The sequence below is a fragment of the Brachyhypopomus gauderio genome, chromosome 4 (assembly GCF_052324685.1).
Source record: "Brachyhypopomus gauderio isolate BG-103 chromosome 4, BGAUD_0.2, whole genome shotgun sequence".
Classification (NCBI taxonomy): domain Eukaryota; kingdom Metazoa; phylum Chordata; class Actinopteri; order Gymnotiformes; family Hypopomidae; genus Brachyhypopomus; species Brachyhypopomus gauderio.
In genome coordinates, this window is record NC_135214.1 from 2,120,817 (window position 1) to 2,133,662 (window position 12,846).

General features: G+C 44.7%; 2 protein-coding genes and 1 long non-coding RNA gene across 4 annotated transcripts in view; 1 reads left to right on the plus strand and 2 right to left on the minus strand.

Moving 5' to 3' along the window:
* Positions 1 to 1,651, minus strand: part of sytl5 (synaptotagmin-like 5) — a 7,808-nt gene extending 6,157 nt beyond the window's left edge. The window contains exons 1-4 of the mRNA XM_077001411.1: positions 1,519 to 1,651; positions 528 to 630; positions 235 to 364; positions 1 to 56 (exon numbers count right to left, since the gene is read on the minus strand). The exon at positions 1 to 56 is cut by the window's left edge and continues 45 nt beyond it. Coding sequence (XP_076857526.1) covers positions 1 to 56; positions 235 to 364; positions 528 to 630; positions 1,519 to 1,631 — 402 coding nt within the window. The 5' untranslated portion in view covers positions 1,632 to 1,651. The remainder of the gene's footprint in view (positions 57 to 234; positions 365 to 527; positions 631 to 1,518) is intronic.
* Positions 1,652 to 1,751: 100 nt separating this feature from the next.
* On the plus strand, positions 1,752 to 3,343 carry LOC143511803 (uncharacterized). The gene is made up of 3 exons (XR_013130271.1): positions 1,752 to 2,255; positions 2,729 to 3,000; positions 3,206 to 3,343. It is a non-coding gene; the product is annotated as an uncharacterized LOC143511803 (long non-coding RNA).
* On the minus strand, positions 2,883 to 12,340 carry asb11 (ankyrin repeat and SOCS box containing 11). 2 transcript variants are annotated; one of them, XM_077001433.1, is made up of 9 exons: positions 11,333 to 12,340; positions 10,676 to 10,755; positions 10,300 to 10,407; positions 10,034 to 10,184; positions 9,681 to 9,815; positions 9,017 to 9,202; positions 8,845 to 8,919; positions 7,974 to 8,618; positions 2,883 to 3,013 (listed from the first exon to the last, which is right to left on the minus strand). In XM_077001433.1, the coding sequence occupies exons 1-8, from the start codon at positions 11,427 to 11,429 to the stop codon at positions 8,605 to 8,607; spliced, it is 846 nt and encodes a 281-aa protein (XP_076857548.1). In that variant the 5' UTR covers positions 11,430 to 12,340; the 3' UTR covers positions 2,883 to 3,013; positions 7,974 to 8,604. The 2 variants fall into 2 exon arrangements, with proteins under 2 accessions (XP_076857548.1, XP_076857547.1); XM_077001432.1 differs by having other exon boundaries at positions 7,974 to 8,919; positions 11,333 to 12,339.
* Positions 12,341 to 12,846: the final 506 nt, after the last annotated feature.

Genomic DNA, 12,846 nt, shown 5'->3' on the forward strand with positions numbered 1-12,846 from the left:
GTCGTTACCAAACTCCTCCCCCACATTAGAGAGGTCAACTTCAGAGCGACTGCGATCTGGCACAGAGAGAAAGACAGACAGGGGAAAGAGAGACAGACACGTTACGTTCATGATCTATTCAACATAACTATATTTAGCTTATCGCAATTAAAAATCAACATTTGTGTGTGTTTGTGTGTACCCAAATGTGTATATTTTCACCAGAGTCAGTTGCAATGGTTTCTATGGAGATACCTGAGGAGAGAGAAGCCCTGGACACAGCGATAGAAGGCGTGGCTGCGTCTGATTGGTTCTGCTCAACGCCAATCTTGTCAGGAACACTGTCACTGCTGTGAAGGCTCAACAGACTCTCAGCCCCCTCAGGCTACACACACACACACACACACGTTAAAAAAGCATCCTGTAAATGGCAGGACTCTGTGCTGCACGTGCACCAGTGTCTGGATGTGTGTGATTATATCTGTGCGTGAGTGTTGTGTGTATTTGTTGTGTGTATTTGTTGTGTGTGTTTGGGTTGGGCTGCTTACCCTCCTCCGTCCTTCAGCCCGATTGGGCGATCGACCTGCATGGGCGCGCATGTTATTGGGTGTGGTTGGCAACCCTGATGACTCCACAGCTAGGACTCTGTTCCTGGAGTAACAGGTGACATTTACACTGCTGCGTACTCAAACACACGTGAGTCATAAAGACAAGGATTTCACAATCCTGGTAGGGCTGCATCACTCATTTCAGTTCAGTTTCATTCCAATCAATTTTATTTTATTTATTTAGCTTTAAACAATGAACTCAAACCAGATTTACAGGAATCGGGGCCATACGGAAACAACCGTGGGAGCAGTGAGACTCAGAAGGGAAACGTCCTCCTTTTGACAAACACTGGATAACGCTTCGTAAGCAAATGAGACTGATGAAAACAGATGCGGTCGGACACTGAGGGCAGAGTCAGGTCCTGGTGTGGGATCATGCCCCAACATCAGGTAGGGTAGATACCAGGAGGTCTGGTGGGACCACGACTGGGTGGAACACCTCAGTGCTTCGCCAGAACTGCAGCAGGCAGGCAGGAGCACAAGTACCATGATGCACAGCGCTAGTCTGTAATTACACCGCTGCACTTCGTGACTGCAGTGCGCACCGCGACATATTAAAAACGTACCGGCGCATGCGTGACGTGATTAAAGATTAGCCTCCTTTGTTTCGAAACCGCATCCGTGCTTGGAACTCTCATCCCGGAACCGTAGGGACTGGTGAACCATGGGATTCTGTGACTCGAGGGCTCGTTAACACGTTTCTGCACACGTGGCGTTTCCTGCATGCATGGGCACCCCGTAAAAGTGAACGTGCGGGACCACGCACTCGCTGGACGGCCTAGGCCGCACGTGTGACTGGACTGTGGAGACCCGGAGGAGCAAGGAGGAGACAGTTAGGAGGGCTGAAAAGGGTGGAGGCAGGGTGGAGTCTCAGGCCTGCTATCTCCACACAGCAGGAAGAGGAAGTCCATATAAGAGTATCACCCCTCACCCTTTTCTCTTGCCCACGTTTCTGCCCACGCTCCTCTCCGACTGGGGCGTGGCTGATCTTTCGGACTTGGGCGTAGCTGGGTATTCGGTTTGGGTGGGCGCCAGCTGGTCCATCCCTGATGGGGCAACCTTCCTTTGACCGGAGTGGTCATCTCCAAACAAACGCAAACATTCGTGAGTTTTGACATACCTTCACAATTTAAGGAAACTGTAATAAAACCATGTAAAACACACAATGATCATGCCCAGATTGTCGCTGAAGCAGGTGTGTGTGTCGTTCTCACCTGGCTGACTGCTGAGGATGGAGTGTTTTACGACGTCACTGCTGGAGAACGCCCTGCGGTCGTAGCGTTTGGCCCGTTCCTCCAGAAACCACTCCCCCGTGACCACCTTCAGCTCGCTGAAAAATAAAAACCCCCCATCACAGTGAAGCGGATGATTTCTGCACCTGGGGTGTGTGTGTGTGTGTGTGTGTGTGTGTGTGTGTGTGTGTGTGTGTGTGGTGAGTGTCGCTCACGCGGTCTTGGCACAGACGGTACACTTGCTGGGGGTGCCCCGGGGCGAGACGGCGGTGCAGAGACTGCAGACGCGCTGCTGACACTCGACACACACGCTGCCCCTGTGCAGGACCAGGCCCAGGGCCCGCAGACACACCCCGCACTCACGCTGCTCCGCCTCCCCACGCCGGCCCGTCCGCCGCAACTCCACCAGTTCATTCTTCAGCTTCCTGCCAAGAGGGTGAGATCACTCGCTGCTCACGCAAAAACGTCCCCGCTAACTGGGTGGCTGCAGTCCGCCGACACTAGCAGGACTGGGCCACAGTGGCCCAGATGCGTTGTTTTGACGGTTTAATTCAATGTTATATTTAAGATCAAATTAAGATTTGAGATTACATGTTTAGTTTATGAGTCATGTAATAGGTTCCAAAGTATTTTGCAAAGTAACTGCAGAAGATGATTTAAATCATTAAATCTTTTACAGTTTTCTTTTTTGAGTCATATAATTATACTTGTATTTAGTATAATACCCCAGGTGAGCATTTTCTATCATATGCTTTCCATAATTCATTCTCAAAAATCTTCTGATTCATTCTCATCATTCTGTGATTCATGCTCATCATTCTGGGATTCATTCTCTCGAGCGTCACAGTGTGAGATGATCTACCGTATGCGTTTCTCCTCCCGCTTGCGAAGTTTCTCGTCTTTTTGCAGGACACCGAGGATTGTCTCGCGCTCATGGTCCAGGAGGAAGGACAGGTTGAGGGTGTCCGTCATCTTTGCCATGACGACAGTCCAATCACGGCACGTCAAATCAGATCAGCAGAAGCACGTGGCTTAAAAAGCGAACTTTTAATGCATGCCATTTGAGTCTTCAGTATGGAAGGTCACGTCTCTTCACGTCATGTGACTCATCCTGGAGTTTCTGCCACTGGTCTGTTGAGCGCGTTGGTCCTTAAGCCCAGTGAACCTTTTCACCTGTATAGGTCTGTAGCCATTCTGTCCGATCAGAAATAATCCGTTAGTACATAATCTAGATTAAATACGTTACAGATCAATCATAACCTCTTACTTTGAAATTTTAATACTACGTCAGTACTCATAAACAATTATAAGTTCAGTTATAATTAAAACTCAACATAAGCCCAGTGATCCCAACAAAACTGTCCCTCTGTTATGTTGTCTCTCCAGGTTACAGGATGTTAGGTAAACCCAAGCAGAGGTGAACTTTAGCACCACCAAGCTACTAGTCATGGAACTACACATCAAAAACCCCACCTTATGTAACCACACACTGTTAACTGTTAAATAAACAATATCCTGCCTGTATGCAATTTTGTGCTGCCATACACGTCATCATTAACAATGCTTTAACCTTCTTAAATATTATATTCTGTTAAATAACCTAAATATATCCTATATGTATTTTTTATTTATCTATTTGTGATTTAATGGTGAGACTTTAATCTTGATGTAGTCAATAATTGACCGGGATATTCCAAAAAAGATTCCATTGGTTAATTTAGGTTTCATTTCCTATTTCATATTTTATGCTCTGAATTGTGAATTGATTTCCAAGAACTGTGTAATCCAGTTGTGCGAGGGCAGTGCTGGGAACAGAGCTCGTATGGAGGTTAGACTGTGTATATTGATGTTTTTGTGCGTTTTGTTCGTTTTATAAACCATGTTGTTGTAATGGGGGTTGACGCTCTTGTTGTGTCTGTCTCAAGAGGCCCTCAGCATAATCAGGACATTCTAATGCTGCTGTTCACATCATCACACACATCGTCAAAAGCTCGCAAACACACGCACAAATGCACATACACACCCCCCCCCCCCCCCCACACACACACACACACACACACACACACACACACACAGTCTCCCCACCTCTCGGAGCTGACACTTTAGATAGAAATGATGTGACAAATTGCCATTAGCTTCTTTGTGTGTGTGTGTGTGTGTGTGTGTGTGTGTGTGTGTGTGTGTGTGTGTGTTGGAGTGTCTGTCACATTTAGTTTCTCGCTCACTAGGAGAACATGAAGCAAACCTAATAGTGATTTAACATGCGATCACTACTGTGCACATGCGCACACCCAAACACGCTAATAATAAAGAGACGTGGAGATAAAGGCTGTTAGCACAAGCGCTGACTGGCTGCGTTCTGCCTGCAACTACATCACCTGGAGTCAGCTGTAATATTTTTGATATCCAGTACTGAATCATTGCTGCTGTAACTACAATTGGACTGCAGTGAACAGTCTCCACGGTTATACAAAGTGTGCTGTCTCACTGGCCCTACCTTGTGTACACACACACACACACACACACACATACACACACACACACCTGGATATGTACACAGTACCCTGGGCAAATGCAAACACTCACATGCACGCACACGCACACTCCTTACCTCTCAGATACCTAACACAAGCCCACATGCAGGAGAGATGTACACTAATCATGGGAGAACAATTACCATACGAACATAACAACTGTCAGCGCCCTGATTTCAGTAGCACGTAAGACGTACTGAAGTCCAGATGAAGAAGGAGAATGAAGTTAAGTTGCCATATTGCCAATTGTGATTTTGACCCCAAATGGAATTTACCCATCTGTGCTTTGATAACACACACACACACACACACCAGAGCGGTGGGCAAGCCCTAGCCCAGCACCCGGGGAGCAGTTGGGGTTAGGTGCCTTGCTCAAGGGCACTTCAGTCATGACCTCAGGCCTGGGAGTCAACCTCCGGGTCACAAGGCCACTTCCCTAACCACCAGACCACAAAGAACCATGAAGGAGATGACAAGCAGGATACAGGGATACAAATGTGCAGTAAACTCACATGTAACAATGCTCACACGAATCTGTACATACACATTCATATGCATACACAAACAAAAAATGTTGCAATAACCCTCTGGGATAATATATACAAATATATTCCCATTCCAGCTGCGTTTACTTGAATGTTTAATGTAGCTAGGACTCAAATACACACACAGACACACACACACACACACACACACACACAAATCAATATGAAATGTCAGAAGTGCCATAGAAAAATGGGATGGAATGACAAAGTAGCTTCCTGTGGTCTTAGGAAGCGGCCAGCAGCGGTTCTGTTTCAGGCAAATCATTACGAAGAACCTCAGAACACAACACGAGACTGGACCTGGGAGCTCTGACAGGTCATACAGTCAGCGGTCTTCATTTCACATTCTCTAAATCTGCAAACTCCCACTGCACTAAGGGAAACATCTCTACACATAAGACATACTAATTATCCTGGCTGTTCACTGGACCATAAATGTACAGGCAGAATCACTGGGAATAGAACAGGGTGGCACACACACACACACACACACACACACACTCCACTAGCACATTTTTCAGTGAACACAATTTACTCTAATATTGCCAGGTCAATATCCATTGGGATTTCTGCTCCATATCAACAGGGTGACCATGCGTTCTGCCTCCCTAGTGCCACTCTGGTCAATTCGGAGCAAGACACTCCATATCCATTTTTAACCCCCCTCTCATTCACTTCTGTTATCCATTTTGGACCTTTCCATAGATATTAGGACATGATTTCATGCACCATCAGAATAAGTGGATAAATCTCAGTGTCTGAAAGAGATTATACACAGATCCAGGTGACCCAGGTTGGCGTGAGATGAACTGGGTCAAACAGTCTAAAAGTTTAGACATCAAATTAAAAACCTAGAAAACAAGCAGTAGCATTTTCTTTCATTCATCCAAGGCTCACTGAGAGAGTGAACACACTGGAAGTACTACATGTAAGCTTATATAAAATAGAACGTAATAAATGTTTCTGTTCACATGGTCATTACTATCACAATTCATAGAAAATAAATAGCAGCAGTAGGAGCAGTTTCAGATATTGAAAAACCTATTCAAAATGATTATTTGGTGTAAATATTTCTCTATTTGCATTATCAACCACACAATGATACAAAAACAACAATGATTCACCCTTCCTGCGGCTAGCACTAATATGTCAGCATGCATGGTGACGGTTAGCAGGATTATGGAGCAACTTAAAGAAGTGAAAGGATACCTGAGGTCTGAACTCAAAGAGTGAATGCATAGCCAGACTTTGGTATGACACTGTGGCTGTATCATCAGACCTTATATTCTGTACACATTATAGTACAAAGCCCGTAGTGATTTTGCAATGAAAAAAAAACAACCGTACTGTGCAGCTGTAGTGTATATGTTACTCCTGGCCAAATTCATATACAAGGAGAGGAGCAGAGAGGGGAAGAGGCCTCGTTTGCCACAATATGAAATAATGTGAATTACTGATATGCAGTCTATCCGACTTGTTTTGAAAGGCCACATCTCCATAGACAGAGATGGACGCCATTAAGAATGTCGTAGAATGAGGTACAGGATCACAGCAGACATGCTGAAGCTACAATTACAACTAAAGATAACAAGACATGAAAGAAGACATGAAACACTGCTCACACGCACACACCCATTCACACACAGCAGTGCTTAACGTATCAGTGCAGTCTTGCTCCTGCAATCTGACTTGTAGGATTTATCTGTGGCCCAAGCCACATCTGAAAGAGTGTTTTCCGAGCAGAAAGCTGTCTAAATGCCATCACAGACAGACAGCACCCATGCCAAAGCCAGTCCTGAATTCAGAATCATGAAGCGCACTCACGTGAACATGCATGCATACACACACACACACCTGCCCAGGTTCGAAACAAATACCTACATTCCTCCAGTAAAAATTCACATAATGAATATACACATTGTGCCTGATGGTAGAGAGGGTCTTTGTGAGAGAGCATGTGAAAAAGTAGCATGACTTGCAGAGTATTTGAGCCTGTTTGTGTCATCTCCTTCTTACCTGATTAGCTGCCTGATTGACTCTAAGGGCTGGGTCTTTACATCACTATACTGCATGATGAGAGGGTGTGTGTGTGTGTGTGTGTCAGTGAACAGCCCAGCAGAACACCGGCTATCTGTCCGTGTCCTTTAGACACAGCCAATGACTTTATGCAGCCTAAATATGTACATATAGCCTAACATTTAAACATATTCTCAGTCCTGTCATCTAATTTATTGACCAAACAATGCATGCGCTCAATATAGAATTTCTTTTGTAAACCCACAGAGGTTAATTATGCACTTCTGAATGAAATTTTAACAGAAATAATTTTTTAAAAGGTGAAAGATCGAGAGTCTGCTGCATTGCACCTGTTCAAACAGCTGGCAAGGGGAAGCAGCCTCGCACACCCGCTGGTGGGAAAGACCAGGACCAGGGGGTTCTCCTGAAAGACCAGGACCAGGGGTTTCTCCTGAAAGACCAGGACCAGGGGGTTCTCCTGAAAGACCAGGACCAGGGGTTTCTCCTGAAAGACCAGGACCAGGGGTTTCTCCTGAAATACCAGGACCAGGGGTTTCAGGACCAGGGGGTTCTCCTGAAAGACCAGGACCAGGGGGTTCTCCTGAAAGACCAGGACCAGGGGGTTCTCCTGAAAGACCAGGACCAGGGGGGTTCTCCTGAAAGACCAGGACCAGGGGGTTCTCCTGGAAGACCAGGACCAGGGGGTTCTCCTGAAAGACCAGGACCAGGGGGTTCTCCTGAAAGAGCTCGGGACCATTTCTCAGCCTTCTGTACCTACTTCCAGTATGTCTAAACTAGTACATGACAGGCTGTTTCAGAAAGACAACAAACATCACTACACTACTAGAGTTCAACATCTTTATTATCTGTCTGTAACAAAGAAACAAAACAAAACAAAACATAAAACGACCGTCGCCTAACGCCGGTGTCACCTTCCGCACACCGTCTTCTTCTTTTCAGCCCGCGATGTCACAGTAGCGCTTACGTGAATTACCCGAGTGCAAACACAGAGACCTTCTGGGTACATAAAACAAAACAAGAACAGAAAACTGATCCTACCTGCCGCTGCGTCTTTTCGTGCAGTGATTCGTGGACGCACAGCCAAGAGGAGCAACGATGCTCGTGCGGTGAAGTGTTCCAGCGCGCGACTGTCACTGCCGCTCCGGGTTCTATTGGGCAGGGAGCGCGAGGCAACCCCCCCCCGTGCCCCGCGAGCTCCTCTTTGCGGGGGCGTGGCTTGGGCTATACACTCGCTACACTTGGTGGAGACGCCTGGAATCCCCCACCGTGCACGCGTCTGCATTTACACGGACGTGCAAACCCACCGCCGTGCATCAGGCATCGTGCTTTAGACACCGTAATGCAGTGGAGAGTTGTGTGTTTTAGAAAAACGGCCGATCACACCTTCGGTAATTACTCATTATTTATTTTGAAGAGGTAAAATGTCTCACAAATTAGGGGACTTTTATATAGTTACCAAATTAAAAGATCAGCCTCGAGCGCTAGTGGAGCTGCACTGTGCTGTGCTGTTTCGGCCTCGGTGTCCCAATGCGACAGAAATGTCCGAAATGCGACAGAATAACATAACGCTCAAAAACTTCAACGTGACTACGTCCCCTCCATTCAGTTGAGTTACTATGTCGCCACCTGCTGTTGATGTTGAGTAACACTTCAGTTTGATGTATTCCTCCTAAACATATAGTACTGAAATTTGAAGAAAGAAAATGAAAAATACAAAAAGTTTATTTATAAAATGCACGTCTACATGTTATGTAACTATGGTTGGATGGGTATGCTTGAAGAGTGTGTGTGTGACTATAGTGTCTGGAGTCAGGGGGAGACTAAGTGTGTGTGTGTGTGTGTGTGTGTGTGTGTGTGTGTTATTGATACAGAACATAATCATGCAGGATGTCTGGTAAGCAGAGCGTACAGGTTCTTCTCAGTCTTTTCTGGCCCAAGGTTCTACGGATGCACAACCTGCTCAGATGTGACAGAGAACAAGGCCCTAGAAGACACAGAAAACAAATTATTGATTTAAAAAACAAACAAACAAACAAAAACAACTTAATACTACTGTAGGAGGTGTGTTTGTGCACTCTTGCCTGCAGTCTGCAACAGATGTTTGATGTTATTATCTGTAGCCATGTCCATTGGTGTCTTGCCTTCTGAATTCCTGCATTTCCCATCAGCCCCATGTTCCAGCAACATCTCCACCTCCATGGCACCACATGCTCGAACAGCAGCATGCAGTGGTGTGTCAAGGCCACGCCCACAGTGAACATCAGCACCTAAACCCATGCAAACCAACATAAACAATCGATGTATAATAAACATAATAAACATTAGATGTTTACATATTTTAAAATCACAGGAAGCAATTATATTACAAATATTACAACAAACGATTATATATATATATATATATATATATATATATATATATATATATATATATATATATATAAACTACTTCTCAGTGGGACCATTAGGGGCTGCCAGAGCCGGAGTGGCTAATCGGGAGATTCGGGAGGATTCCCGATGGGCCGGCTCATGTCAATCTCTAGTTTGTGCTGATTGGGAAGGGAAAATAATTTTGGGCCGGATTTGGGCATGAAACTCCCGGGCTGAAAAAGTGTCCCACTCCGGGCCTGGGGGCTGCTATGAGGAAGTTGTACCATTGCTGTTTTGTGAATATTTAGTTAGTATTTTTCCTTTGGCATGTGTGTGTGTGTGTGTGTGTGTGTGTGTGTGTCCTCACGCGCTGACCTAGGATCAGGAGCAACCGCACACACTCCAGACTCCGAGTCTCACATGCACAGTAGAGTGGTGTTCCGATCCCAGGCACCTGAACATCAGCGTTCACCCCATGGGTCAGCAGCACCTCAACACATGCCGTGTGACCTGAAAGACATTCGCATGCAGTCTCTCACAAACCTGAAACCTGCCGTGATTTACATTTCAGCCTTTCCCCCCCCCACTTGTGCCAGTGACTACACATTATATTCCGGTACTTGACATATTTATAGTTCACAGTGGCACAAAATACACACGACAAACGTAAAGTAAATGAAAGTGAATGTAAAACAGACACTCTTCGAGCTTTTGTAAATATAACACACCCCTCTTGGCCGCTTCGTGGACAGGTGAGTTGCGCAGGTGAGCTGGGTGGTGGGCGGAGCTGTACAGCAGCAGGAGCCTGACGAGGGCGGGGTTTCCACTGCAACACGCATTAAAGAGGGGCGTGGCTCCATCTGCACATACAGCACTGGCCTAAAGGGGCACGTAAACACACATTCACACATATTTACAATTATAAAAATACGGAGAGAGATGAGGGACATTACACGTTAGGAAAATGAAGCTGAGGAGCACCCAGCAGACTTACATCAGCGCCGTGATCCAGGAGGAGCTTAGCACAAGCCAAATGGCCACCGAGGCAAGCCTCATGTAGCGGAGTGACACCATCCAGGGTGACCACCCCAGCATGCAGTCCCTGTGTACACACAAGAGTACAATGACCACTGCTGTCTGCAGACCATTACATTACTAAAATGACTCAAACATTTTATATCTCGCTCCAAACTTACTGTATGTAGGATGAACGTGTAACGAAATTCGTTATAAACACATATTGCCCATCAGTTATCATTATTCATATATTTGTATGAATGTGTTTATGATATGTGTTTTCTAAAAAGGATTCATAATGTTTGTGTGTGTGTGTGTGTGTGTGTGTGTGTGTGTGGTCAGTCTTTCTGCACCTGAGAGAGAAGCCTCTTCAGTGGGAGCAGTCGACCTTGCAAAGCAGCATCGTGGAGAGGAGTTCTATCTGCCCAAGAACCTGAAACACACACACACGTGTTAAACATCTTATCACAGACCATGAGCAGGCACATCCCCCAGAATTTTTCTTATGAATAGTCGTTATCACTAACAGTTCACATAAGCATTCTAAGTCAATCTGGGCCAAACTGGCTTTGTCTGTTTGTTAACTGCCTCTACAAGGTTAACCCAAATCACAGCAGTTCAGAAAACTGGACCAGGTCAGGCATCCCCAGAACTTTATATCACAGGTCATTAAATAGTGATTAAATAGCAATGCTTTCAGTGCTCAGTCATTTTAAATGATCTTAACACTAATGCCGTTGGGAAATAAACCCAGCTTTATTGTTTATAATTATGAAACACTGGAGAGGCAGAGCATGTGGGCAAAGTCGTCACAGGAACTGTAGTGAGATTTGAGTTTCCTTTATGTAGTAGACACAGATAGCTTACTTGAAATTGAATATTCAGAAAATAGAAAGTGCATAGGGTAAGATTTCTGCCAGATTGATTTAGTGACCATTTTCACAGCATTTCCATTCTGACTTGCAAGTCAGCATAAGCACACACAAAGGGCAGTGGAAGAGAAAACTTACCTGCCATGAGTGTGTTACACACCTTTCCTCCATAGATACGAAAGTCTTGGTGCCAGGACTCCCTCCACACACACACCTGAACCTGGGAGGCGGTCATCCTGCAGAATGGCTGTGAGGCAGTGTGGGTGCTGCACGATCACAAGTGTGTAAGGTAGTGGGTCTCAGTGGTTTCATTCTATGGGATTTCACATAAACACACAGGCTACTCCCCTTGATACAACAGTACCTCCCACCACTTATCATGCACATACCCGATAACACCCCCCGGAGGAGGGGAGAGGGTATGGGGTACTCTCTTCCACCAATGGAGGAGTGAAGACCCTCTACATAACAATGGGGCAATTGACGTTTTGAACATGCAAATGTAGACACATTTCCCTCTCTCTCTCTCTCTCACACACACACACAAAGTAACATTTTGAAGTTGTGTTCACACTTAGGACAACAGGCTTGCAAAGATAACCTGAACACACCGAAACACATGCAAACAGCTCACATGTCATTACATGTACATTACAGTAACTGAATAAGTGAAATAAACAGATATGTGAAGCAGTGTTGACCAAGATATGAAGCAAGGTCCTGTAAAAACCTCTAGGTGATAAAGTGGATATCTGACATGCCTTGAAACTTATTTACATCAACACTAAAACAATTTGCGGGCCAAACTACTCAGGAATGAGGACAATTCATGCTGGCGGCCCACGTGTGAAGAGTCTGTGTGAAAGCTGCCAGATAAGGTGAGAATGAGGGTTGACGAGGCTCCTGTGTTCAGCCTTGAATGGAGAGACATCTGCGTTAGGAGTCTGGAGTCCAGGCAGGAAGTTCTGAGTTCCTGCCCTTTATCCTGCTTACATGAACAACATTGCACTATTTATTTCAATATCATTCTCATTTTTGTGTCACATGCCTAGTTCACCTAAAAACAGGTGGCAGGGTGGCACGTGCTATCAAATGAGGGGAATGACAGAGAATGATAGGCCATTCATACACAAAACACAAGACAAATGTTGACAAAATACTCTTTAAAAGTAAACCAAAATTAATTTTGTAAAGATTTAAAGAATAATACATCTATAAATTTACTTGCTTGTGTAAATGTAGTTCCATTTATTAAAATGTAATCTTAATTTTTTATAATTACAAAGTTCAGTTTGTAATTAAAAAAAGAAAATCAAATGCAATAAACATGTAAATCTAGTTTTACATAAATAATTTATAAAATGCCCTGAGAAGTTCAGATATAAAGCACTCAAATATAACAGCACTTCAGCAAATAAAACTATAACTTCAGTTAATCTCAGTTAATGTCATTGCACATATAACCATTTAAACCAAAGTCTGCAGATTACCTAGTGTTACTGGAGTTTGCCTAGTGTTGTATGCAGTAATATGAAATTAATGATAATGTCAACAACTTTGTCATAGTAAGTCCACATTTGGAAGGCCAATCTGTATTTCACATTATTATTTCTATAGTTGTAACTGTCCTATTGCAACTCACACAGGCTTCG

Excerpts from the sequence above, each read along its gene's own strand:
- asb11 (XM_077001432.1), bottom strand. The coding sequence starts at position 11,429 with ATGACCGCCTCCCAGGTTCAGGTGTGTGTGTGGAGGGAGTCCTGGCAC. Across the intron at positions 10,756-11,332 it reads GTGTAACACACTCATGGCAG|GTTCTTGGGCAGATAGAACT; the intron begins GTAAGTTTTCTC and ends TGTGTGTTTCAG. Across the intron at positions 10,185-10,299 it reads TCCTGGATCACGGCGCTGAT|GCCAGTGCTGTATGTGCAGA; the intron begins GTAAGTCTGCTG and ends GTGCCCCTTTAG.